This window comes from Strix uralensis, chromosome 13, assembly GCF_047716275.1.
Source record: "Strix uralensis isolate ZFMK-TIS-50842 chromosome 13, bStrUra1, whole genome shotgun sequence".
Classification (NCBI taxonomy): Eukaryota; Metazoa; Chordata; class Aves; order Strigiformes; family Strigidae; genus Strix; species Strix uralensis.
The window spans coordinates 18,461,804-18,487,568 of NC_133984.1; the positions used below are offsets into that span (position 1 = coordinate 18,461,804).

General features: G+C 35.6%; 1 protein-coding gene across 11 annotated transcripts in view; it reads left to right on the forward strand.

Annotated features, from left to right (window-relative positions):
• THOC2 (THO complex subunit 2) overlaps nucleotides 1-25,765 on the forward strand; it is a 55,079-nt gene that overhangs the window by 26,588 nt on the left and 2,726 nt on the right. For 2 of the 11 annotated variants that reach the window (XM_074883026.1, XM_074883027.1), the window contains 25 exons: nucleotides 1,130-1,260; nucleotides 1,348-1,449; nucleotides 2,642-2,726; nucleotides 3,727-3,820; nucleotides 4,286-4,366; nucleotides 4,636-4,732; nucleotides 6,559-6,676; nucleotides 7,413-7,592; nucleotides 8,158-8,322; nucleotides 8,994-9,269; nucleotides 9,699-9,840; nucleotides 12,245-12,402; nucleotides 13,733-13,861; nucleotides 14,383-14,514; nucleotides 14,602-14,786; nucleotides 15,530-15,714; nucleotides 16,006-16,108; nucleotides 16,495-16,931; nucleotides 17,121-17,179; nucleotides 18,618-18,734; nucleotides 22,892-23,029; nucleotides 23,379-23,448; nucleotides 23,523-23,680; nucleotides 24,321-24,397; nucleotides 24,499-24,546. In XM_074883026.1, coding sequence (XP_074739127.1) covers nucleotides 1,130-1,260; nucleotides 1,348-1,449; nucleotides 2,642-2,726; nucleotides 3,727-3,820; nucleotides 4,286-4,366; nucleotides 4,636-4,732; nucleotides 6,559-6,676; nucleotides 7,413-7,592; nucleotides 8,158-8,322; nucleotides 8,994-9,269; nucleotides 9,699-9,840; nucleotides 12,245-12,402; nucleotides 13,733-13,861; nucleotides 14,383-14,514; nucleotides 14,602-14,786; nucleotides 15,530-15,714; nucleotides 16,006-16,108; nucleotides 16,495-16,931; nucleotides 17,121-17,179; nucleotides 18,618-18,734; nucleotides 22,892-23,029; nucleotides 23,379-23,448; nucleotides 23,523-23,680; nucleotides 24,321-24,397; nucleotides 24,499-24,526 — 3,447 coding nt within the window. In that variant the 3' untranslated portion in view covers nucleotides 24,527-24,546. The other 9 variants (XM_074883028.1, XM_074883029.1, XR_012630763.1 and 6 more) reach the window with 8 other exon arrangements.

Here is a 25,765-nt window from a genome sequence, read left to right on the forward strand (position 1 = left end):
TTGAGCCAGAGTGGGGTTTTTGTATTCCTGTCCTTTTTTTTTTTTTTAAATTTTTTCTTTCTCTCCTGCATTCCTCAAACATGATCTTGTTCTTTTAGTCCAGTGCCTTCTACTTCTTATTTGCTCAGCTGGAGTACCTCCAGTTACTTATTCTATAAATATTCTTTTCATGGTGGCACCTTGTGTTTTACAGAATTTAGGGGGGAAAAGCATAGAGAAGTAGAGAAATTAGAAGTAGGGGAGATGTTTAATAGTGCAATGGCCAGTTTTTCTTTACTGGCTAATTTATTTCTTTCTAAACTTTCAAGATTGGTCACAATGAAACCCAATTGTTCAGTTGAGATCTAATTTATAAAAACAAGATTGCTTGTTTTGTTTTAATCAACAAGCAAGTTTTCAATATGAAGTTTGTGCAGTTTTCATTATTACTTATTACTCCTGTTTCTCACTTGTCATGATTTCGTGACTTCCTGAATCACAGAATTGTCTAGGTTGGAAAGACCTTGAAGATCATCCAGTCCAACCATCAACCCAACAATCATTGCAGAGAAAATGACTCTTCTGGTTTTGTGGGTTTTCTTGTTTTCCTGCTATGGTTTTTCTAACATAGCTCGATGAGAAAGAAAAATTTTTAAGGAAGGGGGAGAATAGGATGCTGAAAACATGGAAATTGGTACTGTGCCTTGGGAACATGTATAATGGCTTCAGGTTGTAATCTGGTATTTTGAAAATGGAAGTAGTGGCAAGGAATACCTTAATACACTGAAATCAATTGCCAAAATCTGTTTTCTCCTGTTGCACTTTGTGCAAGTCCACAGTATATCCATTTTTAAATGATTTATTTGATTTGAAAATATAAGTGCAACTTGCTGAAAACTTCAGCAGCTTTGCTCAAATATATAGGCAAATAAAATATTGACAGGGTATATGGTCCATAAATTATCTAATAAAAGATTTACAATGGGAGATATTTTTAAGTCCTTTTTAGATTGTTTGGTTTTGTTTAGGAAGTCTTAATCTTGTGCCAAACTTGTATTTTATCAGTCTACTGAGATGTGCATATCTGCATAGCATTGCTTCTGATCGTACTTACTTGATAGTTACCTCGAGTTTTTTGCCTTTATTTCAGGAGATACTGTTTAGCTGCTTGTTGAGTATTACCGATCAAGTCTTACTTCCATCTCTTTCTTTGATGGACTGCAATGCATGCATGTCTGAAGAATTGTGGGGAATGTTCAAAACTTTTCCATACCAGTACCGGTGAGTAGGATAACTTGTTTCCATTCTTTGGAAGTGGTCTCTTGAACTGTCAGTACTAAAGATAGTTTTTCTTTACAATTTCTCAAGGTACCGTCTTTATGGGCAATGGAAGAATGAAACATACAACAGTCACCCACTTCTAGTGAAAGTTAAAGCTCAAACCATAGACCGAGCCAAATATATCATGAAGTAAGTTGTCTAATTCCATAAATAATTATCAACTGTGATACACTGTATTATTACATGTCACCAACTGAAGAAAAAAAGCCTTGACAAATACGTTCCCTTTCTAATGACTCAGTAATTTCACTGATAATACTTGTTCAGGAAGTATTTCAAGTCCTGCGATTAAAGACTGTCAAATAAGTAAGGATATAGACAGATTTGCCACCAACAAGGTTATTTAATCTGTGAAAAATGTCCCATTAAATTATTTAGAACATTTTCTATGGGTATGCTGTTTGATAAATTGCTTTGCTTATGGAAATGTCAGTGTCCAGTGCATTTTCTCTAGGTATAGAGACTCTTTAATCTGAAGAGTTTCAAAAATCTTGTCATAGTTTCTGTATGTTTTAAAGTAGGGCAGTAAGTTGGATTGAATGGAATGATTCATTGTCATTTTCAAGCAGGCTTACAACAATTTCAGATTTACCTCAAATTTAACATCCCTGACATCACTGTCAGGGATTGGGGTTCTCTCTCCGTTTGTTGTTGCCAAAAGCAAATGCTATGGTTTTATAATGTTGATAATTAGAACCTTCTACATAGTCAAGACAGAATAATTGTTACTGGGTAAAAGACTTGGACTTGCAGCTGTGAAAGCTAGAAACAATGATTTTGATTCTCTGCTGACTTCCTGCATAGCTGGCATAGACTGTAAAACATTACATCCCTTCTCTTGTGTGGTGGATTTCAGTTGTGCAGATGAGCCACACTGCTGTCAGTTGTTGAGATTGCTACGTGTACAATTTACTCTTGTGTATCAACTTCAGATTTGATATTAAGCTCGTATCTTCAGTAGGGAATGCTGTGGAAGTGTAACAGTGAAAAGGAGGTATTAACAGCATCACATGCTGGTTTTACATGGGGTATAGGTCCCACTGACAACTTCCAAATGCAAAGTGCTCAAAGCTGAGACTAGTGTACAATCCCTAGTAACACAGGGACAACTGGTGTGCTTCTACACTCTACATGTTACGGGATTATAAATTTCAGATTTCCAGAGGAGTGATATTTCTCTGCTTAAGATTTCTTAAAAATGCATCTGCAAGTGAGAATTTAATCTCTGCAACTAATAAAGGTGTTTCTTCACTGGAACTAACCTGTTGTTTTAATATTCTTTTAGCTTGTCTGTTGCAATAAAATATGTTCTGTTTTACAGGCGTTTAACTAAGGAAAATGTGAAACCCTCTGGAAGGCAAATTGGGAAGCTCAGCCACAGCAATCCTACAATTCTATTTGATTATGTATGTAGTTACATGTATTTGAATACTATTTAATCCGAAGAATAGGTATTAAAGTATAGGAAGGGACCTGCTGTCTTAGTGAGAGGGTACTTCTAATTTCATTATTTTATACTTTTGATGCAGATTTTAAAATATGGTAATTTGCTAGTAGTGAACAGGTCTGAGATTAAATATGACAGTAGCTCTTCAGTAACCACAACTGCACAGAAAATTGCATCCACTTATTAGGAGTAAAGTAATTAATTTGAGATAGCTGAGGTGGGTCTCTGAGGTACAGGGATGTGGTGATCAGGTTATGCAGAATGCAAATTCAAGTTAGGTTGCTTTGGGCAGTTGTATATGTATGTGATGAAGATATGTCAGGGTCATATAGAAGAAAACATAAAGCTTTGAAGTCTGAAACACACCTATGAAGTTGGGGAGGATTTTTAAGATTACTTGGTGCTTCAGAATGCTTGAGATGTAAAAGTATGTTGATGGACCTCCACCTTATTCATGACTGTGACTTAAAATTATTAATCTAACAGTTTTTAGATTTTTACTTGAAGAAATTAATACTGCACATGTATGCCATGTATCAAAGAGAACATTCTAAAATTTGATTAATACATTTTACTTGTACTCTTTCATGACCTAACTTCATTTTTTTTTAATAGTCATTATAAGTAGCAACAGAAGCTCTTACTGCTAAGGTTTAGGATTCTTAAGAAATCTTTGAAAAAAACGAGTGAAATGTTTTCACAATTTCATTTTCTGATAACTGAAAATAATTATACAGAATTTTACATGTTAGAGACATGTTTCACTGATATCTCTAAGGTACTCGATAAATTAACGAGATAGATTCTTTTGAAAGTGCTTTAGAACCTGCTGAAAAATTAATTGCAAAGCATGTTTTGTGTAGGTTTTGAAGATGAGCATTGTTAAATGGTTTTGATATATTATATGAAAGATAAGGAATACTGTTCCTGTTCAGCTGAATGTGTTTTGTAACTTTCAGATTTTATCACAAATACAAAAATATGATAATTTAATAACTCCGGTTGTTGATTCACTGAAATACCTCACTTCGCTGAACTATGATGTCTTGGCATGTATCCTTTTATTTAAATCAATACGTCTAGTTACTGATTGCAGTTGTAGCCAGATGAAATCTGTTGTCTGTGAGTAAATATTACTACTTTTGTGTTCTATTCTTGCTGCTTTTTGCTGGAAATTTTTTAGTGAACTTTGCAAATACCTTTGCACTCTTAATGGCTTATAGAATTCTCTCTATTTTTCTTTCACACTATGAAAATTATACTTCCTTTTTAAGGGTTTTTTACTGCTTTTCTGTTCTTGAAGGCATAGTGATCCTGGAAATAGTGAGGTACTGCTTTTGAAGTTACCATTTTTTTTAATGATTTCTTATACCATAACTATGTTAGTGGGTCTGCTATATCATATTGCTATGCTTGCATATCATGTTCATATATTACAAATTGTGGAGCTGGAAGAGCAGGTCTGTGTAACTTGTTTTTACAAATTGAGGAAAAACATTCTCTTTAACTCCACTAAAGACTGTATCATTGAAGCTCTGGCAAACCCTGAGAAGGAGAGAATGAAGCATGATGACACTACAATCTCAAGCTGGTTGCAGAGTTAGTATTGTTTTATTTAATACATTAATGTTTAAAATACTTGACTTTCCCTATGATTTACTCTACTATTGATCATTATGATCAATATTTCACTTGGATCTACTAACTAATTTTTTAAAGCCAGCAGAGAGCTGACAAGTTTAATCAATAGGAAATTTTTTTTCTTTTTATTACAAAAATTGCTATACATTCCACATGTACTTCATTAATGCTTATTGAATGATTAGTAACTCATGAGGTAGAGTCACAGCTGTTTCTCCTTGCTTTAGGTCTGGCTAGCTTTTGTGGTGCAGTTTTCCGAAAATACCCGATTGAACTTGCTGGCCTACTTCAATATGTAGCCAACCAACTGAAAGCTGGAAAAAGGCAAGTCTTGCACAAGTGATCTTTATAAGCTCTATTTTTTTTTAAGGTATTATTTGAGCGTTTGCTGATACATGGGCACTTGATGTAGTAGTTACTCTAGTAGTGGTAAAACTTCATTCATAATACCAGGAAGGTTAAGAAATTTAAATAGCAGAAAGAATAATATCCGCTTTAGTAAGTTATCTTTCCTCTAATTGTGTAGCTGTGACATATTATTTTTGAAGTACTGATTTTTCATCTGTAACTTAGTTTAATACAGCTTTCTTAACAGGTAACCAGATGGGGGGGGGAAAACCCTGCTGGTCTATAATATTGTCATAGAAACTATTGTACGTTATTTAAAAAATAAGTATCCGTGATATAAAACGGTGTGACTTGCAGTTTTAGTTTTTTCTTTCTCATCGTGACTTCTCTGCAGGGATGGCTCTTTAACATTTTAATACTGTTTCAAATACTTTGTCCAATTTATTTAACGGCAGTTGAATTGCTTCTTGATACATCAGTGTTAATCATAACTCAAAAAAATTTTTTAAACAAGGTTTGCCATTTGAATCTTCCTTTTGTCCTTCCATCATCATCACTTAGTGTTATTATTTCATTTATTTATTTAATATTAGTATGTTATTTTTATCACATAGGTGAGTATCAACTTTTTTCTTTAATGAATGCCCATACGCTTACTGAAAGCTTACTAGTGGAGATAACTCCGCATGTTATTTTGGGGTATTTATGTTGAGAAATCTAGTTTTTTCCCTTCCCTGCAATGTAGACACTCACTCTTATGTGCTCCCCTGTCCCAAATTTGTTTTGTAATCTGATGATGGTACAATCACATTGAGCTACAGAGGAAGGGTAAGTAATGTTTCTTGTATTTCCCCAGAATTAAGACTTTTGAGTGTTTTGGGAAAAAAAAAAATCAAATTATTTAGTAATTGGGATCATAGGAATAAAATGGATTTACCCCTATGACCAGTTTCATAGGTCTGGAGTATTCAAGTAATTGAATTGGAGTATATGTTAAGGTTGCATAGTTCCTAGAGAGAAAACATACTTAGGGTTGGAAAAGCATAAACAAAAATAAATACAAAAAACCACCAAAATATAAATATGAACAATGTGAATTATTTAAATGTAAAACTTAGTTTTGGATGGCATGGATCAACACATTATAAGTAGGTCACAAATTTCCAAAGTTACTGGAAAACATTGCTGATTTGAATGATCCATGGTACAATTTACTTCTGTTGAGGAAAAGTCATTGCCCATATAGAATTCAGGGCAGGAAGTAAAGCCTAGTCTCTGGATGGGATGATCATTGGGGTGTTTTGTATATTCTCTTTTAAGTATAAAATGTTTTGTGTTCCACCTCTCCAGACTAACTTTGCCAGTAAATTTCTAAGGTCATGTACTATTCTAGAAATTTTTAATAAAATTGAAACCATTCCATGTTCATTAAATAACTGTGTTGATAAGTATGAAGTATGCAAAACAACAAAAGGGAGCAATAAAATTCTATTAATTTGTTGATACTTAAAAGTTAATAGCACCACACTCACTATTATTTTCAAAAACAATGAAATTGTTGTGAAGGGGTTCTGGAATACAGCTGTTGAATGCCCGCATTGCTTTTAAATACTAACTTTTTATTTGCAATAAAGAAATCCTTGTGCACTCAGCATACTAGTTTCTTCTTCAAAAAAGAATTAAAATGTTATTTGTTTTAACGTCCATCACAGTGTTGCTTTGTACTGTGTATTGAATGTCATAGCTTCCACTTCTTAAACAAATTTTCTTGTTTTTACTCCACTTTTCTGTTTTCTGTGCAGCTTTGATCTGCTTATTTTAAAAGAGGTAGTACAGAAAATGGCAGGGATAGAAATTACAGAAGAAATGACAATGGAACAATTGGAAGCCATGACTGGTGGAGAACAACTGAAAGCTGAGGTGTGTTCATGTTAAATTTAATAATAGCTATTGCTTATTAATGGTGGTTCTAAAGACTGATTCATGAAATCTTGGCAGCATAGCTGAGGAGGGTGTTACCACTTTCATCAGCAAGCTTCCCACTCCACTGCACTTACAAGCATTGCAGACAGGCAGCCAAGACAGTCTATACATGAGCCTTAATTGTTGGGCTTCACAGCATCTCTCATTAACAAAAGCAGCCTTCGTTATCCAGTGTTATATGACAGGCCTGTGGATTATAGCAGCCAGTGAGCTTGCATGTTGTGCAGTCCTGCTCTGGGGATAGCAGCTCCCTGTTGAATGGAGTAACATCTTAAACCATTTTAACTGCTAAAACTGTTGCATCCTTGGCATCAAAGACCTAGCTGAGTCTGACCTAGACTGAACTGTCTAGGAAGTTGAATAGCTGTATTCGGAAACAAAATCTAAAATTCCTGTACTGAACAGAGAAGAGACCTAGGTCTAAAATGCAGTGTCATGATGGCTGAGCTGAAATGTCACTTCTTGTTTACTGTGTAAAAGACTTAATTAATAACATGCAAGACCAGTTTCTGATTCTTATATCCTTTGGAGTACAGGAGCCAGAGAGTTTTATTGATGAACAAGAAACTGTATTGACATTAATTCATCAGTATTTTTGCAGTCAGAAGCACACATGGCTTCCATTTGTGATGCACTGTTTCCAAATTTGGGTAATGTTTTCTGTGTTATGCAGGGTGGATACTTTGGCCAAATCAGGAATACAAAAAAATCTTCTCAGAGATTGAAAGATGCATTATTGGACCATGATCTTGCCCTTCCACTGTGCCTGCTTATGGCTCAACAGAGAAATGGTGTGATCTTTCAAGAGGGAGGGGAAAAACATCTGAAGCTGGTGGGAAAACTGTATGACCAGGCAAGTAAAAACACTTGAATTTATAAGAACCCTTCCTTTCCTTTGGTAACTTCTAGTGTGTCAGCACGATGTATAAGAATTCAGCATAATAAATATGAATATATAAGAATTTTCAAAATTAGTTGCAGTGATTTAATTGTTAAAATATATGGGTGTAGTCAATGTATATTATATTGACAAGTAACTTTTGAGTGAAAGATTAAAACATCCCTTGTCTTGAAAAGTTAAGTTCAAAGCAACCTGAAATTTTTTCCTGCCTTAGGCAATAGACACTAGTTTCATTTAACTCTGGTAGAACAGAATGCTCTTACAGTTCTGCTGGCTTTTGCAGGGTGTGCTTTTTTTTTTGGAGTGGGGTGGAACACTGCTGATAGGGTTGAGTCAGCACTGAGTGACAGAATTATGTGGCGTGGAAAATGTACTATCTTCCCCCATGAGAAAATTCTTGCTGTACTATGTGGTGTTAACATTTTAAAAACAAAAAAGAAAGCTTTCAAGCTCTCCCTAACTTCACTTTTGAATGAAATCATACTGTTTGCTAACTTTCTGTATCTTTCACATGTAGTGCCATGACACCCTGGTACAATTTGGTGGGTTTTTAGCATCCAATCTAAGCACAGAGGATTACATTAAGCGAGTGCCTTCTATCGACGTTCTCTGTAATGAGTTTCACACACCTCACGATGCTGCATTTTTCCTCTCAAGACCCATGTATGCACACCATATTTCAGTAAGTAGAACTCTTCTGCTTGCCTGCTGTTAGTGCTGCTACACTGCATGTTATCAATATGTGTGTTAGGTTCCTGCGAAAGTTTGTTTGCTAAATAAAACTTGGAGAAGCTTTATGAGTAGAGGTAGAAAGAGAAGCTGTGGGCTGGAACAGGTTATCCTTTATCTTCATAGAAAATATGGTCCATGCATCAGCTTTCACACAACTGACAGAAGTTGTGACTAATGAAGTCATCTCTTCTGATGATTTGGGTGATCAGTAGGAGTTCTCTCCTTCCCTGTTCCCCTGAATGTGTAAGTTCTGCAGTTGTTTTAGATGGATTTTTGCTGTGGAGGAAAATGTTGCAGCTGCCAGAAGGTGTGGTATCTCAGGAAGTGTCAGAATCAATTTGTCCCTGCATCTAAAATGTTAAATCAAGAGCAATTTTTACTTGGTGTAGTATAGCGTGTTACTGTAACAGGTAGCAGCATCAGTGAATACATATAAATTCATCCAATATGGATGAATGCTAAAAGTTCTGTGAGATGTTCTTCAGCGCTTTATGTACATAAATGATACTTCACATGTGCAAATGTTTGTTATGTAGAAGGGTTTTGGGGGAAAGTTAAATTATATTGTAGAAGTTAAATTATATTGTTTGTGTACAAAGTTTTCATTTTTTTTATCCACAGTCAAAGTATGATGAACTAAAAAAAGCTGAGAAGGGGAATAAACAGCAGCACAAAGTTCACAAATACATTACATCATGTGAGCTGGTGATGGCTCCTGTTCATGATGCTGTGATTTCTCTGCACCTTCCCAAGGTTTGGGATGACATCAGTCCTCAGTTTTATGCTACATTCTGGTCTTTGACAATGTATGACCTTGCCGTCCCACATAGTAGCTATGACAGAGAAGTCAATAAACTTAAAGTCCAGATGAAAGCCATAGATGACAATCAAGAAATGGTATGTTTATATAATTTTACAGTCCAGTTTAAACTTTCTAACCTTTAAAGACTTTTTTTTGTAAAGCCGTATATTCAGGTTATTTAGATCTGGGAGGTTTTTTCACTTGTTTCATCTGTTCTGATTTGTTACATTCACATAATTTTGATTGACTCTTCCTTATAATTCCCCTATTAAAAGTTATAGTGACTTCACTAAATCTGTTTCAGAAAGCAGTCTGACAGCTGGATCTGTGGTGTAGCTGTTCACTTTTGTCTTAACTCTAGTCAACCAGTGTTCATAAAATCAGTTGATTACTAGAGCAGAACATTTAGTGAAATAAAATGCTTTCAAGTGTTCTTTAGCATTATCAGGAATTTAACTGCTCTATGTATCTATGTATAGCAAGTGTTAGCATAATACTAAGTGGGTTGCACTGACATTTTATAGCCTCCAAATAAAAAGAAAAAAGAAAAAGAACGTTGCACAGCTCTTCAGGACAAGCTCCTTGAAGAGGAAAAGAAGCAGTTGGAGCATGTGCAGAGGGTTCTACAGAGACTGAAACTAGAGAAGGATAACTGGCTTCTGGCAAGTAAGTGTGTGTAGGGGAAACACTCTGGATGTTTTTGTAGTTACCACTGTCTCCAGAACTAAAAGTTCAGCCTGCACTAATACTCTTAATGTGGATTTTAAAATTTGATCTTTTTATATTTTGAGGGTTTTTAGCAAGGTAAACTTTTAATTAGAATGTAATATGTCTTTGCTGCAAATGCCAAGTAGTTGGTTTTCAGGGAGATGTTTTGTTTGTTTCCTGCAATGTCAAGACCTTTTAAACAATTGCACTAATTTAGAAAATAAGATATTGACCAATTGTTGTAATTGCAAGATGGCTTGCACTTATTTCCTGCAGTTAGAATGCTGCTAAGTTGGGATAATTGCTACACTGCAAGAAATGGACATGTAAATTCTCAATGAATGATTTGAGTCAACTTACTTTGAGTCCTGTGATTAGGAGCAATATGCCAGTATTTGGGCAGTAACATAAACCCTGTTCCAATGACAACATAAGTATAGTGCCAACCTGACAGCACCACGAAATGAAACAGCATGCAAAATGGTTCATGTGGCAGATATTCAGGAGACAGAGCAAAATTTTTTCTCTGACAAATCTTCTGTAATACTTCATACTGATTGTGAACTCTACTAGTACGGTTAATCTGAAATGTTTTTCTCTGGTCAGTTTTCTTCTCTGGAAGAACTTCCAGTTTGTAACTGGAAGTAGTTGTTCGTCTGTCCCAAGGAGCCTAGCATAATCCAGTGGAAAAGCGTTTTATTGTCCGACTCATGTAAGATACAGCCAACTGGTTTAATGAAGAAACGCTGACAGTTAAATCAAGAAAGGTTATTCCCTACAAATATTTAATGTACTGGTACAGACAGCTAATGAGCTACATGAAATTGCTGGTTGAAAAATTGCTACCTGACTGAAGTTTGGGCTAGAGCTGACCGATAAATTTGTCTGCTTAAGGAAGGACCAAAAGTGTGTAGAAGACTATTTGTGTAGATATGATTTATATATAAGCATGTACTCTTGATAATATGGGCATTTGTCGGGTAGAGGGAATAGCTTATTGTTGGCTCTTGAGTGCTCAGGCTTCAGCTGTAAGAAGTTTCCCAGCATTGCATCCGGAGACAAAGTTAACTTTTTCGGCAGTTTTCCTGTTAAAAGAAATTATCTGTAATTGTGCTATATGAGGAAATTGAACAGCACATCCACTGTAGTAGAATTTTTTACTACTATTTTTAAAAATATTAATATGTAATTTAGGTTAATTTTGTCAGTAGACTGGTAGTTTTAACAGCTGGAAACTGGCTATTCTGATTGGCTGCTCACTTGCTTTACTTTTACATTTTTGAACTAAAACTTACACTCCTGATTGTTCTGTGAGCTGTGATTCTCTTGGCTTGGGTTTTTTTTTGTGTGTTTTTCGGGTTAAGTAGCAAAGGCTTGTTATACTTTGAGGGGTGGATACTAAAATAAAATCATCACAAAATTTTTAATTAAGTAAAAGCTGACAGTCCTTTCTTGAACAAGCTTTATTCCATGAGCATCACAGAATCAAAGCAAGTAAATCCTGGGTCTTAGACTTGTGCCCTGCAGCCTGTGCAAGAATCCCAGTGCAAAACCACCAGTTGCCCTCATGAGGATCATGAATGTTCTTCCTCTGAAGGCATCCATTTGCAATCTTCAGTTCTGCGCTTTCATCCATATGTTTATTTTCTTTCTACATTTTGTGCTGTACATCCCTCCCAGCTTGTTTTTATGTTCCTTGTTAACTGGACAGGTGCTGCCATGGGACCAGTTTGGGTATGTGTTTGGCTGTTACTCAATGGAATGAGTAACTGTTGAGCATACAATGCAGTCTTTTACTCAGTGATAGAATTTCACAAAATGTGTGTGTATTGGGGTGGTGGTTTACTGAACACTGTTCCTCTATTTAAATTCCTATAATTGTTTGGTTGATTGGAAAAATGATTGTTAAGGGATTGTGTAGAGCCAGCATGTTCTTCCATTTCTAAGGAAACCAAGCTGAAAGTCAGCCCTATCTAGAAAGGAGAGAACAGGTGTTCTAGAGAAATAGCAGATGGTGTTCCTTTTGCTAATGTGCAGAATTTGAGCAGTTGGAGAGGTTTACCAAAGTTTTTTCTGAACCTGTTTTTTCCCCCATTGTGTAAGAGAAGAATTTTCCCAATAAGAAATAAAGATTTGCTACAACCACCCTCCTACCCTTCCCCCATCCTCAAAGTTAAGCCTATTTTGACTTTTTCTGAGCAGTGGCAAAGATATGTCTGGAATACATGCAGCCTAATGTACAAACTCAAGCATATGGATGTGTGATACTGGACTTCTGGGAAGAGAGCAGTTGAGTGTTAACCCATTAACTTACTTTTTTCCTTTTGTTTTTCTCCCAACCTCTTTTTTTTTTTTTTTGAAGAGTCTACCAAAAATGAGACTATCACAAAATTTTTGCAGTTATGTATATTTCCTCGATGCATTTTTTCGGCAATCGATGCAGTTTATTGTGCTCACTTTGTAGAACTGGTGCATCAACAGAAAACACCCAACTTCTCCACGCTTCTCTGCTATGACAGAGTAAGTAGCTAGAACTGTGTGTGTGCATGTAGTTGTTTTGCATGCTCATGATAATAATTTAGTATCCTCCCTGCCTCCCAAAAGAGCTAAACAAAATCATTACCTATATTTAATTCCAGAATCTGACAATCAAAAGTTCCCTTTTGTGCTTCATATTCTACAAACCCAAGTTTTCCTAGAGCTGTCAAGGTTTATTTTCAAGTTTTTGTTTTTTATTTATCTTAATGAGACTAGAATTTCAGAGCAAAGTCCTTAGCACTCATAGGAGTTGCCACCTTTCTGTGGCCTGCTTTGCTACGGCCTCATCTAACTCTCCCATCTTAGCTGTGTGGGCCCCACTGCTGTAGTACCAACCTTCCTATACTTGCCTCTCACAAGCAGCACCCTTAGGACCCTTCTGACCCTGGTGAATGGTACTACACAGTGGACTAATTTGTATCACTGCTGAGAGACAGACATGGGAAGGGGCTCCCATGGTCACATGAGGAGTACTTGTGATAGCAGTAGCAGCCTGACTTCCTTGGGTCAAACAGGACAGTTGGAGGAGGCAGTTGTTCAGGCTGTTTGCCGTTCGTATAGCCATTCTTTTTCTCCTGTGGAGGAAAAAGGTGGAGAACGTAGATGGAAGAATCTTGCAGCTGACTGTACTGTTCCGGGGTATCAGAACCGTTCTGGCACTTCCTGCTATAAGTAGTCAGATTATTAAATCAGTGCATCATCTGCATGGTTATAAGAGATTTGACTATGAGCTTTGATTAAAAGGATGTGTATGGGGCTGCATTTTAAAAAATGATGGTGAAAATTGTTTTCATATGAACATTCAATTAAGATTGTCTGGTTTTCTTTGAGCTCAGACATTAGAAGTAGGCATCTGCTTTGATTTCATGGGCCCAAAAGAGCATTCTTACTCAAATACTCAGTCCGTGTTCTAGGTGACAAAAGTAGGGAACTGCGTGAGCTCTATCTGATGGACCTGTGCAAGGCCAGGAAAAAAATCCTTTTGCGTCAGCTTGGCTAGGTGTTTACCTGCTCAAATACATTATTAATTTGAAAACAAAACAGTTACATGATAATGAAGATACACTTTAACTGTGGAAAACTGTGCAGCAGTAGCTATATGCAGTGCTTAGATTCTGGGCTAAATGTGAAGGACCAGCCGCTGGGTAGTAAGGTCTTGAAAAGAAGCTGAGAATATTTCATGAGAGCTCCTTTATATTTAGAGACCAACTTAACTGTGGTTTAGGTGAGAGAAATTTGGAATTCTTGTTGGTTCTTGTTCCTTTTGTAATTCAGTAAAATCATTTTAACTTTTTATTACTGCTCTTCACAGGTTTTCTCTGATATTATATATACAGTTGCAAGTTGCACTGAAAATGAAGCTAGTAGATATGGCAGGTTTTTATGCTGTATGCTGGAGACTGTAACTAGATGGCACAGTGACAGAGTCATATATGAAAAGGTACGTGAAGTTATTAAAACGAGTTTGCTCATGAGAATATATAAAGGCCACTTGTGTAATTCGGCCCAATAAAAATGGATTTAGTGGAATAAATTTAAAAACACTGATCTGAATTTTTCTGGTGGCTTAGTCTTAGAATTGAGTTTCTGTAACTTATGTAGTTTTAATATAAGTAATTTTGTATAGTGTCAAAAAAATTCTAGTAGCCAAAAAAATCTTACATTTCTGATTTCCTCATAGTTTGTCTTGCAGATAATTTAGAGAGCATATGGAAACTCTGATAATGCTCCTTGCAAAAGCCAGTTAAATTATGAATAACCTTATCTCTCACAACTAAGATTTCAGCACAAATAAGCTTTTAAAAAAAGTATGTGTGTAAGTCTTGTAAAGTGTGATTGTGTTTTAGTCTTTAGCAGAATTAGTGAAAAAGTGCTTCAGTTACTGTATTAACTTCTTTAAATCATTGTTTTCATGCTTCCTGAAAAATGTGTTTTTCTTTTTTTTCTTTTATGCGCATGTAGGAATGTGGCAACTATCCAGGCTTCCTAACTATATTGCGGGCAACTGGATTTGATGGTGGAAATAAAGCTGATCAATTGGATTATGAGAATTTTAGACATGTGGTACACAAATGGCACTATAAATTAACTAAGGTAAAGAAAGATGCTGGAAAAACTTAAAGTTTTGGAAGCTTTAATTAAAAAAACCAACTTCATTAACTTTAACACTTTGTGTTCTAGGCTTCTGTGCACTGCCTTGAAACAGGTGAATATACACATATCAGAAATATCCTGATTGTGCTGACCAAAATCCTTCCGTGGTATCCAAAAGTGCTGAACCTGGGCCAAGCCTTGGAAAGAAGAGTACATAAGATATGTCAGGAAGAGAAAGAGAAGAGACCTGATCTATATGCATTGGCTATGGGGTAACAACACCTTACTTTAAGAAAGTGGTTAAAAGTGGATCATGAAAAGCTTCTAAAGACTTGGAACTGTTACAGTCCTAATGTTTGATTTTTACCTTATCACAGAAGATTTCGCTATCCTGCATTTCAGGGCTGGCAGTGTGAATGAAAACTTTCATTTTGTGCTGGATGATCACTAATTTTCTTTACAAGACTCTAGTAAAACACTTTAAATAGTAAAGATTACCACTCACAAGAGTGTAGCTTAATTTTAGAGAAATAGTAAAGCAGCAAGTAGATAGGAGAGTAAAATGAAGAAAGCCAAGGGCTATTGATGCAAGACCACTTAGATTTTGGAAGTTTATATAATTCTAAAATGCTAAACTAAAATGCTTAGTTATGATTTACATCTTTCTGTGATGAATGCAGAATCATCCACGTATGCTTGAGGGGCAATTCAGGTTGCCTTAACAGTTTTAAGTTTCGTAAGTAAGCTGTTTGTCTGTGTGTTTGGCAGGCGTGTGTTTGTGGTGTGGTGGTGGTGAAGAGGGTGTGGAGGTAGGGCTGCATCTGTGTCTAGTGGTTTGTTTGTTGTTTTCTTTTTTCCTTTTGAGCTCATCGATAAAGGGGAAAGAAACTGCATATCAGTTGGGAAAAACTGTGAAATAAATAACAGATGAACTGTTAGATTAGATCTTCATTTAAAATTCAACCCATGTTTTGGTTTATGTTTGTGCATGTTTAACAATCTGTGCGACTTGCAGCTATTCTGGGCAGTTGAAAAGTAGGAAGCCTTTCATGATACCTGAAAATGAATTCCACCACAAAGACCCACCTGCCAGGAATGCTGTAGCTGCAACAGTACAAAATGGGCCAGGTGGTGCTGGGATGCCTACATCTCTCACAATAAATACAGTTAGACTGGAAGAAGGCACTACTGAGGAGACTGGTAAACCTATGCTTATTATTTATTTATTTTTAAGTAGAATTCTGACAGACTACTGTCTCAAATTTTGGCTTATTAAACTGAACAGAAAAAATTAAATGCGAGGCCAAATAGGGTCAGTGTGTGTTCTTTATTTGTAGTTGGTTTTGGAAGAGGGTGTTCGGCATTTAATTACTTATTTTAACTGTTAGCTACGCATGATCTTACATGAATATGCTTAGGTACTTGTTTTATTTTAACCGGTAGGATATATATTAACTTGTTGAAATAAAGCTGTTCTCTCTTTTTAAACAGATAAACTAAAGGAGAAGTCTCTGGGTGTGGTGAAAGTTATTAATAAAGCCGTCAACGCTACACCGAAGGTGACAACAAGCAATGGAAACAGTGCTTCTAATAGGTGAGAAAAACTGCTCTTTGACGTTCTCTATTTTCTTCCTTCCAAACCCCAGAATTACCCTTGGAACTGACCTGCTTTTTATTTTTAAATTTCAGATTCCCTATAAATTGTTTCTGTTTCTTCCAATTTTAATAAATGAGATTATTTCTTGCAAAATATACAGCTATACTGCTCTGACACTGTTGTTAAACACATTCCATTTTAGCTAAATAAAGATAAAACAAATGAGAATGTTTGCTTGTTGCTTTTCTGGTAGAGAGAGCAAATCTGAAATCTGACAGTGACTGCTTCAGGAGGTTCTATCAAACCAATAGAAGTAAAAGTTCTGTGATAAAACGAGTTGGTTTTGTACGCATCCTAACGGGCCTTTTTAACTTTTGTTGCAGCAAAATTATTAAAGAGAAAGATGATAAAGAAAAAAGTGGGAAGGAAAAAGACAAAGAAAAAAAAGACAAGACTCCAGCTGCCACTCCAGAGATGAAGGCACTTGGGAAGGATGGGAAAGATAAACCAAAGGAAGAACGGGCAAACAAAGATGATAAAGCAAGAGAGATCAAGGAGAAAACACCAAAATCTGACAAAGAGAAGGAAAAAGTCAAGAAAGAAGAAAAAGCTTCAAAAGAAGAAAAATCCAAGACAGTTGTTACCATCATTGAGTCAAAGTCAACTGCAGAAAAGGAGAGAGAAAAGGAGCCGTCCAGAGAAAGAGATGTAGCAAAGGAAATGAAATCCAAGGAAAATGTTAAAGGAGGAGAAAAGGTGCCAGTAGCTGGGTCCTTGAAGTCACCCGTTCCCCGATCAGAAACATCAGAATCTGAAAGGGGTAAGTTTGCATATTTGATTTCTGCAACCTTTATAAAGAGGATCAAGATAGCTTAAGATAAACAAAATTTGCATAGTGGTAAAACTTGAATTCTAGCTTAAATTATTTTGGTACATCAGAAAGCCATATTATTAGATTATCCTCTTTTACATGTGTTTTAATAATGCTATTGTTCTTTTCTTTCCTCAGAACAAAAACGCCGCAAAGTTGATACACATTCTTCTCCGTCACATTCCTCAACAGTAAAGGTTAGTATAGCCTGAGGAAGGCAGCACCCATGTTAGGCTCACAAGTTTGGGATGCCAATTTCGACTTCCTTCAAGTTTTGTGCCAAGTATACACTGGAACCACTGGAGGTTTTATGTTGCATTAGAAAATGCATTCCTTTTCTTTATTGGCGGACTGTCTTTTTTTCTATAAAAATATTTTTAATTAACCAAAATAATGCTTCAAGGACCTAGCACAAATTTTGTAAATAGTGTTTGGAAATTGCAAGAGAATTTTTACACAGAAGTGCCTCATTGTTTTAAGCAGTCAGTTTTTTTGGAGTGCAATGGTAGCTACAAGCAAATGAGTCTTTGCAGCAGAGTGGAGCATATTTTTCTGCACTTCTATTGAAGAATCTATAGCACTGAAGATTCCTGGATGATACGGGATGTACAATACCTCTGAATTCATCAGGCTTCTTGATGAGCATCATACCGATATGTGCCTTCTAAGGAGGAGTCTTGAAAGGAGTTCCATTTTAAAGTCTCCTTGGTGATCAGTTCTCCTGTAGTTGTGTATATTCAGTGCGCATGCAGCTTCTGTTGTACCTTCCCTTCGAGGTTTGTTTATTTCCAATGGGTTCCCACCATGTTGAGCCCTGCGTTACGATAAAACCAGATGTGGCAACCAAGCCTACTACCCAGCAAAGAGAAACCCCAAGCATTCAAGCGCAGCACAAAACCATGGGCGTAGCCTACTTGAAGACTCAGGGTAGCCATTCCTTGCTCCATATTTATTTTATTTCTAAACCATCTATGTTCATGGAATCTTTGAATTTGCAGTACGTTGAACATTTAAAACTGTAAGTTACTAATACTTCATCAAGAGCACTGTGATGGATTATGTGGGCCTTTAAACTTCACCATCTTACCAACTTTAGAACAAGCTTTTCTTTTTTTCTGTTTTTTCAAAGAGTACATCTTTTTCTACGTAAGATTTACTTGAAAGATTTAGGCTAATTTTGGAGAACTCAAATAGCTGTTACTAGTTTTGAGGAAGCAGGTGACAGTGATAACTACTCAAAATGATGAAGATTTTCTTGCCTGGTTTTTGTAAATGGCAATGTAAAGTCATTCTAGAGTGACTTCTACCACATTTAACTGAAAGTGGAGAAGATAGAGGTTTAAAAACATTTTAAACCTTTCACCTGTGGTTCAGCTGTATTTAGAGTTAAGACTATTTTTTCTTTATATTTTGTCTTGGTGGGAGATTGTTTTTTCACGGTTTTAATGAAGAATTAGATATAAACACATTTTGTAGTTTACTTAATAATTGGGTCTAGAGAATAGATATGACTGTCTCTTTTTTTTTTTCCCCTTCTTCTTTCTTTTTAAAGAATATTTCAGTTTCTAGCATTATTCAGTGTACAGTATTAACATAAAATTTATTCCAGAAGGAGTAGCTGTTCTTTGTTTCAAGGGTACGGCCATGCTTCCCAAAGTTCCTCTGGTTTCTGAAAACTATTCCAGCTTACGTGTCATCTCCATTCATTTTCTACAGGACAACCTCAACGAACTCAAGGACTCTTCAGCAAAGGTTTGAATCTTTTAGACACCACCAAAGTTTACTTTCATGTTTTGTTGCAGAGAGAACTTAATTTTTGGTCTTGTCACAAACCCCATCAGAAAATTCAAATTCTATTCCTGTAAGTGCTAGTGTAGTAACAGAGGGAATTTTTTCAGTCTGCTATATAGAATACAGGAGAGACAGATAGTTATGTGGAAGCAACATTACAAAAATCCCCTGAATTTACCATTCTGTCAATATTCTTAAGAGATTTTATCGTCAGTATCTTGTCTGGTCCTCTCTGAAACTTTTAAATTCATAGAAATGTCCTTATGATTAAGCATTTTATTTGACTGAAGAAGTAACAGAAGAGTTAAAACAATTCTTAGAATACTTAGTTCTTTTTTTTGATACCAATTAAAAAACAGTAGATACTTAAAACCAAAAATTTGAGACGTCTCCTGGAATATCAGTACTTTCCCCTTATACTGTTCTATTCATGTTTTAGTGCTATGATACTACATTTCTGAACATCAGATAACCTAAATTACCATCTTTGTGAGTTTGCTTCCTGTAAATGCACTTCAGATTCAATATCTGATGAGAATGTATGCTAAAGAATGCTTTCAAGAGTTCATAGAATCACAGAATCCCAGGTTGGAAAGGACCTGAAGGATCATCCGGCCCAACCTTCCTTGGCAAAAACATGGTCTAGACAAGACGGCCCAGCACCTGTCCAGCTGAATCTTAGAAGTGACCAATGGTGGGGAATCCACCACTTCCCTGAGGAGATAATTCCAGTGGCTGATTGTTCTCATTGTGAACAATTTTCCTCTTGTGTCCGGTCGGTATCTCCCCGGGAGTAACTTGTACCCATTACCCCTCATCTTTTCCATGTGACTCCTTGTGAAAAGGGAGACTCCATCTTCTCTGTAGCCACCCTTTCAATACTGGAACACAGTGATAAGGTCTCCCCTAAGCCTTCTCTTCCCAAGGCTGAACAAACCCAGTTCTCTCAGCCTTTTCTCACAGGGCAGGCTCCCAGTCCCCTGATGGTCTTTGTGGCCTGACAAGCACTGAGTAGAGTGGGATGTGAGTTCAGTGACGTTTTGGAATATTGTATTTTAGACAGATTCTGCAACTGTTCTATTGCTTTCTTAAAATTCAACCACTTGCATAGTAACAGCCACTGTAAACTTGCTAATATATTAGGGTATGTGGCTAATAGGAAATGCATCAAATCTTTTAATGTTGCTATTAAGATTTTTTGATTGTGATCAGTTTAACTAAATAGCACAAATGTTTATCACTTGGAAAATTCTGACCAGTTGGACTTTCTGGATAGCTTACGGGTTTGTCTAGGATCACTTACATTCACTTAATTTAAAAATGCATAATGGATTATCACTTCCTAGTCTACATTTAGACTGCTGTTTTACTTGTAGCTCTCTTTGTTTATACAAAGTCTTCAGAACACTTTATATGTTTTAATTCAAAATAGCTCAGATTTTATAATGGACACTTGCTGATGGGTTTTTTAATTGAATCTTTCCACTGCCAACCATACCTACTTATAGGGAGAGTGTATATAGGAAGCATCCTTTAATTCTTACAATTGATGAAATTAGTGTCTGTAGATTGAATACATACACTTTCAAAAAATTATTTATAAATAATTGTCATATCTTGTATACTTAATATTTTTGAAATTAGAAAACTGTAATATTTGTCTTGAGCTCACATCTATCTGAAGTGTGATATATGGTAGTCTGTATAATCTTGCTTTTCCCTCCCTTACTGTATTAGTCAAGGTTCAACTGGTTAATTGAAACTTCATTCAACTTTTCATTAGTTAAGCTAAATTTTTATTTAAAACTATTTGTTTTACTTACTAACATATTGACGTGGTAATCAAGCAGACAGTGGAGTTATTTGTAATTAAATGATCAACAAACAGCTTTATTTCTCTAGTCACTTGTAAAAGTGAAATTTTAGAACTAACTATAATGTGCTTGTACAGACTTAGCTGGAAGTGTATGGCAGTTGTGTGACTTTTTCATGGATTTATTGTTTGCTAAGTGCTTGGGGGATGGGGGGCGTCCAACCCTTTCCTTCCTCTTAATGCTGTTTTCTATTCTTTACCACTTAATGAACTAATTTACATTCTTCAGTGCCATTCTAACAGACTTAAGGCAGTTCTTGACAATGTTCCCTATACATGGTGTAAGACAAGCTTGTCTTTTCTGCCATGTACTTGTTTGGGGAAAGGATATTCAGAAGCCTGTAAGATTTATGAGTTCAGCTTCCGCTGGAAGTTAGTACAAGTCTAGTGCTGTTACATACTTAGAGGCTTTCTTTTTTCCTGGTATTGCCCAGTTTCTGGGCTCAGACCACTGAAATGTTGGTTTGCATTGAAGGTTATAAAATAAATGGTGCCAGACTTGAGTTAGGTTTGTGTTTATTCTTTGGCCTTTGCCCAAGTTACACAAGATACAAGAGTGCCCAAAATTTGATACAGTTTCAGTTAGCAGCATTTCTAGAAGCAAGTTGATAAAGCCTGATGAGCTAAATCCAGCCTTTTTTTGCAAAGCGGGGTGAAGGAGACGTAGTTTTCTAAAACTCTGCGTTGGGATGATAGAAGAGCAGTGGAATCTGTTGTGAACAACCATATGAATTTAAGAACTGGAATAGGAGAAAGAAGAGCTACGTCTTTGCTTTCTCACGTGGAAAGCGTCTCTGGGAGACAGTTGAATGGGGCTGTGTAGAAAAAACAAGTCACTGTTAAAAGTTGACAGCAAAAAAGGGACCAAGGATAAACTTACTTGTGGAAAGGCAATGTAGGAGATAGAACAAGAAAAGAGGAGTGAAGGAAAAGAGCAGAAAGAAAAGTATCTAGTAAAAGGAGTGTTGAATGTTCAGGCTCTGGCATAGGAGAGTAACCTAACGTTATCAGTGTGACTTTTAACATAGGACCAGTAACATCAAGTTTTGGTAAGTTAAACATTTACTGGAACTGGAGGAGGACAGGATTAATTTAATTAAAAGAATAAAATTATTTGAAATTATATTTGGTTTGATTCAAGCGATTTCTAGTTTGTTCTAAACTAATCTTCCACTTACTGCTTTCTTTGGTGTCCTTTTAAGTAAGATGTCTTTCTAAAAAGAAATACAGAGAACATTTTAATTAAAAGGTATATTTTTTTTTCACAAATAAAATTGATAGCTTATGGAACTGGGGGAAAAAAATCAAAGTACACTGGTTTAAATCTGTGTTGCTGTAACTTAAATATATAAAATACCATGGAAAGGTGTTTTTAATTTAAAATGTGCTCTTTTTGGTATTCTATGAAAAATATTTCTTAGAAAGATCTAACTATATAATTGTATTTGAAAAAGACAGAGTTAGTTATTGTAATGCATCAGTATTTATATAATACATGTGCTATCTTTTATATATATATACACACATGCAGTAGCATTTAGACTTTGTCAAGTGTTCTACCTGACATTACTGTGACTTTCTCTTCTCCTCCGACCCCAGTTTATATTAAAAATATTCAGCTTTGTGAAATTAGTATGTTACAGATCTTATCAAAATTGGTTAGAAGAGAGTGGAAAAACAACCTGGAACACATTACAGAGCAAAAAAAATTATATTCTATGTTCGGTTGCTTTTATCATTTGAAGTTTAGGCTTAAGGTGGAGTTTTGTATTGTTTCAGATGAGAAAACACATTATTCAAAGTATTGGCTTAAATACTTCATGGATTAAGATTATTCTTTAAAAATTAATTACAACCTGTTTAAGCAGCTGATTCCTTTCATTAATTCTAGGCAACAGTGCAAGTGTTAAGTCAGTGCAGGAATCTGCATATCTTGTTTCAGTAGTACTGGTGTCTTGATTTGTTTTGATGCATCAATACTGGTGAACAACATTGTGTGTATTTAATATAAGTGTTTCAGTCAAGAGAAAGTGTTCTTGAATTTCCAGTGTTGAGAAAACAACGTTATAGGTTAAGTTATAGTTGACAAGTTTGAAAGTGTCTTCAGTCACTTTTTTTTTTGGTAGTAAATTATTAATGTTTTATTTTGCTCTTTGAGCTAGATCTCTTATGTTAGAGTAAGACTTTTTATTTACACATCTAGGAATACATATTAATAATTGGTGATATTGCCTTAATTTAACAGCACTACATTAACCACACTACTCCAACACTGTCCAAGAGTAAGGAGAGAGAAGTGGACAAGAAAGATTTGGACAAGTCAAGGGAAAGATCCAGAGAGAGAGAGAAGAAAGATGAAAAGGACAGGAAAGATCGAAAAAGGGTTGGTGAAATTTTTATGAACTAGTTTAGAAAGTTGGTATATACTTGGAAAGTTTTCTGTTCAAAGTCCTTGCAATAATAATTGGTTGCACAGCCTATCCAAGCGGAAGTGATTCATATCAGGGTTGTTTTTCTTCTGTTCTGCTACTTTTTCAAAGGTCGGTTTACAGTAGTGTATTCAAAACCTTTTCCTTTCAAAACCGATCTCAAGAAACTTTACCCAAGATGTAGTAACTCAGTTACATTTTCCATATTCAAAAATCAGTGCTCCAAAATAACGTTATAAGCAGGTGCTACTTCAGGAGTATGTTTTAATCTGCTAACATCTGCATAATTGTATTTGGTGCCAGGATCATTCAAACAGTGACCGAGAGGTACCACAGGATTCAACTAAACGACGCAAAGAGGAAAATGGGACAAGTACGTATTTTACTTTGTGTGTGGTTATTAGGCTTTTACTTGTTGTGAATTACAATTTTCTGTTGTGTTTTTAGCTGGTTCTTCAAAACATAGCAAAAGTGAAAGTCCTTCTGATTCCCCTCGCTTAAATGAAAAGGAGAAGGAGAAGAACAAATCAAAATCTTCAGGAAAAGAGAAAGGTGATTCAATTAAAGCAGAAAAGATGGAGAAGAGCTCCTCTGGTAGCAAAAAGGTAAAATAAGCTATTCTCATTTTGTTGATTTATTTGTTGTTGTTGTTGTTGACAGAACAAGCTGATTCTTTCTTCCTAAATTTTATTGGTGCTTTATGGCCTAAATTAAACAGATATGCTGTGAATGTGTAAGAAAACACTTCTGGAAATTCTGTTAACTTGTGGCTCCAAATATTTCAGCAGTCACTCCTGGCAGGATAAATTGGAGGAATAGTTAATTTTGGCAGTAGGCTGGGAAATTCAGAACTTATACTTTAGGTTTTGAATAACCTAGAGTATTTGTAGACTGGTTTGGTGAGCAAGTATGTGAAAGCAGGGTTAATTTACATATCAATTAGTCTGCTTGTATTCAGATTTTCAAGTGCATGTGTCAGCGCAGATTTTTTTTTGTGAAAACCGGTATGTTGTAGTCATATTTGTAAAACGCCAAGTAATAGTTGCTGGTTGTAACTCTTTCATAATAGCGGTAAAACAGAGTTAGAATAAACTCAGAAATCATAGAATCTTTTTACCATCAATCTAAGTGATGATTTTTTTTTTAGCTGTGGCCAGTTACAACTTTAGATATGTATAATCCTTCTAATCAGACTGTACAAAGTATACTATAATAAGCTATTTCCCATATGTGTATTTTTTAAAGGAATCAAGACATGATAAAGAAAAAGCAGAAAAGAAAGAAAAACGAGACGGTACTGGAGGGAAAGAAGAAAAGAAACAATATCCTTTTACACATTAACCTTTCAGAAAAATACAGAAAAAGAGATACCTTTTATTATATGTAGTAAAATTCATTTTTTTTTCTTTAACATTGAATCTACTCATAAATCTTCAGACAAGCACAGATAATGAAGATTGTTCTAGTCAAGGTAAAATTTCTTATGATTTACTCTTGTTTGACTTGATATATCTTGTGGCTCCTTTTGACTGGTAAAGGATATACAAACAAAACAGCTTGAGTGTGCAAGGGCTGAAATTACCCAGGGTGGGGTTTTGAGTGGTTTTTTGTTGTTTTGGGTGTGGTTGTTTTTGTTTTGTTGGGATTTTTTAATTCTATCCCAGTGAAAAAAAATTTTGCCCATCATCAGCTTATTGTATAGATGCTCAATTTTTTTTTTAAAAAAAAAAGGGTGTATTGGGGGGTCAGCAGTGTTTGGTGTAGTTGCATGTTTGGCACTTTTTCCAAGAAAGGTTGCCAAAGGTGAATCCATGTAATCCTGATGATTATCAAGACTGATGACTGACTTGTTGATTAAGAATATCTTGCCTAATACGTTGGAAACCCAAGTTTTGTATCCTCTTCTTACTTTATCTTTAACAGAAGCACTAGCTTTTAAACTAAACTGCTATATAGTGTAGTAAGTCAGTTCACTATCTCTGCTTAATCTTTTATCTGATCAGATTTGAGGAGGAAGAAGCCAAAGGAAAACCTTAGCATGGAGACATTGACTATTTTCAAAAGAAAAGAAACCCTAGAGTATTTTGGTAACCCATGTTCAGACTGGAGCTTTTAGAAAAATAAATTGTTCTTTGAAGCTGATGGTGTTCTGAATTTTTTTTTTCAGACCTATGCAAATATGTGGAGACTTAAATTTAGTTTTACAGGTATGAGGGTGGGGTTTTTTTCTCCTCTGCAGCTAGCCTTTTTAAGACTTACGGAATGTTCCATTTTCAGTTATTTGGGAAGGAAAGTGTCTCAGTGAACTTAAATTAGTTAACCTGACCTACCCAACTTGAGTTACACCCCGCTGCCAGTCTTTCTACAAAGAGCAGTGGACAATTTTACATTTTAAAAAGTGTGTGTATGTTGGGTAAATGTGAAAACAACTGATAGTATTCAACAAATATCAAAGAACATAGCTTCACTCTCTTTTTACAAATTGTCCAAGTGCTTTATAATTCTTATGTATGTTCTCTGTTTAGAATTGATGATTTGTTTGTTAAAACTTTGTAGATTCAGTGAGCACTCAAAGTGAACACAAGCAGAAATGAAGTAGAAACAATTTTTTTATTCAGTCACACATTTCTCACTGAGATTATTTCCTTTTCTAGAGTAATACTGTTCTGACTACTGAGCAACATGTAAGG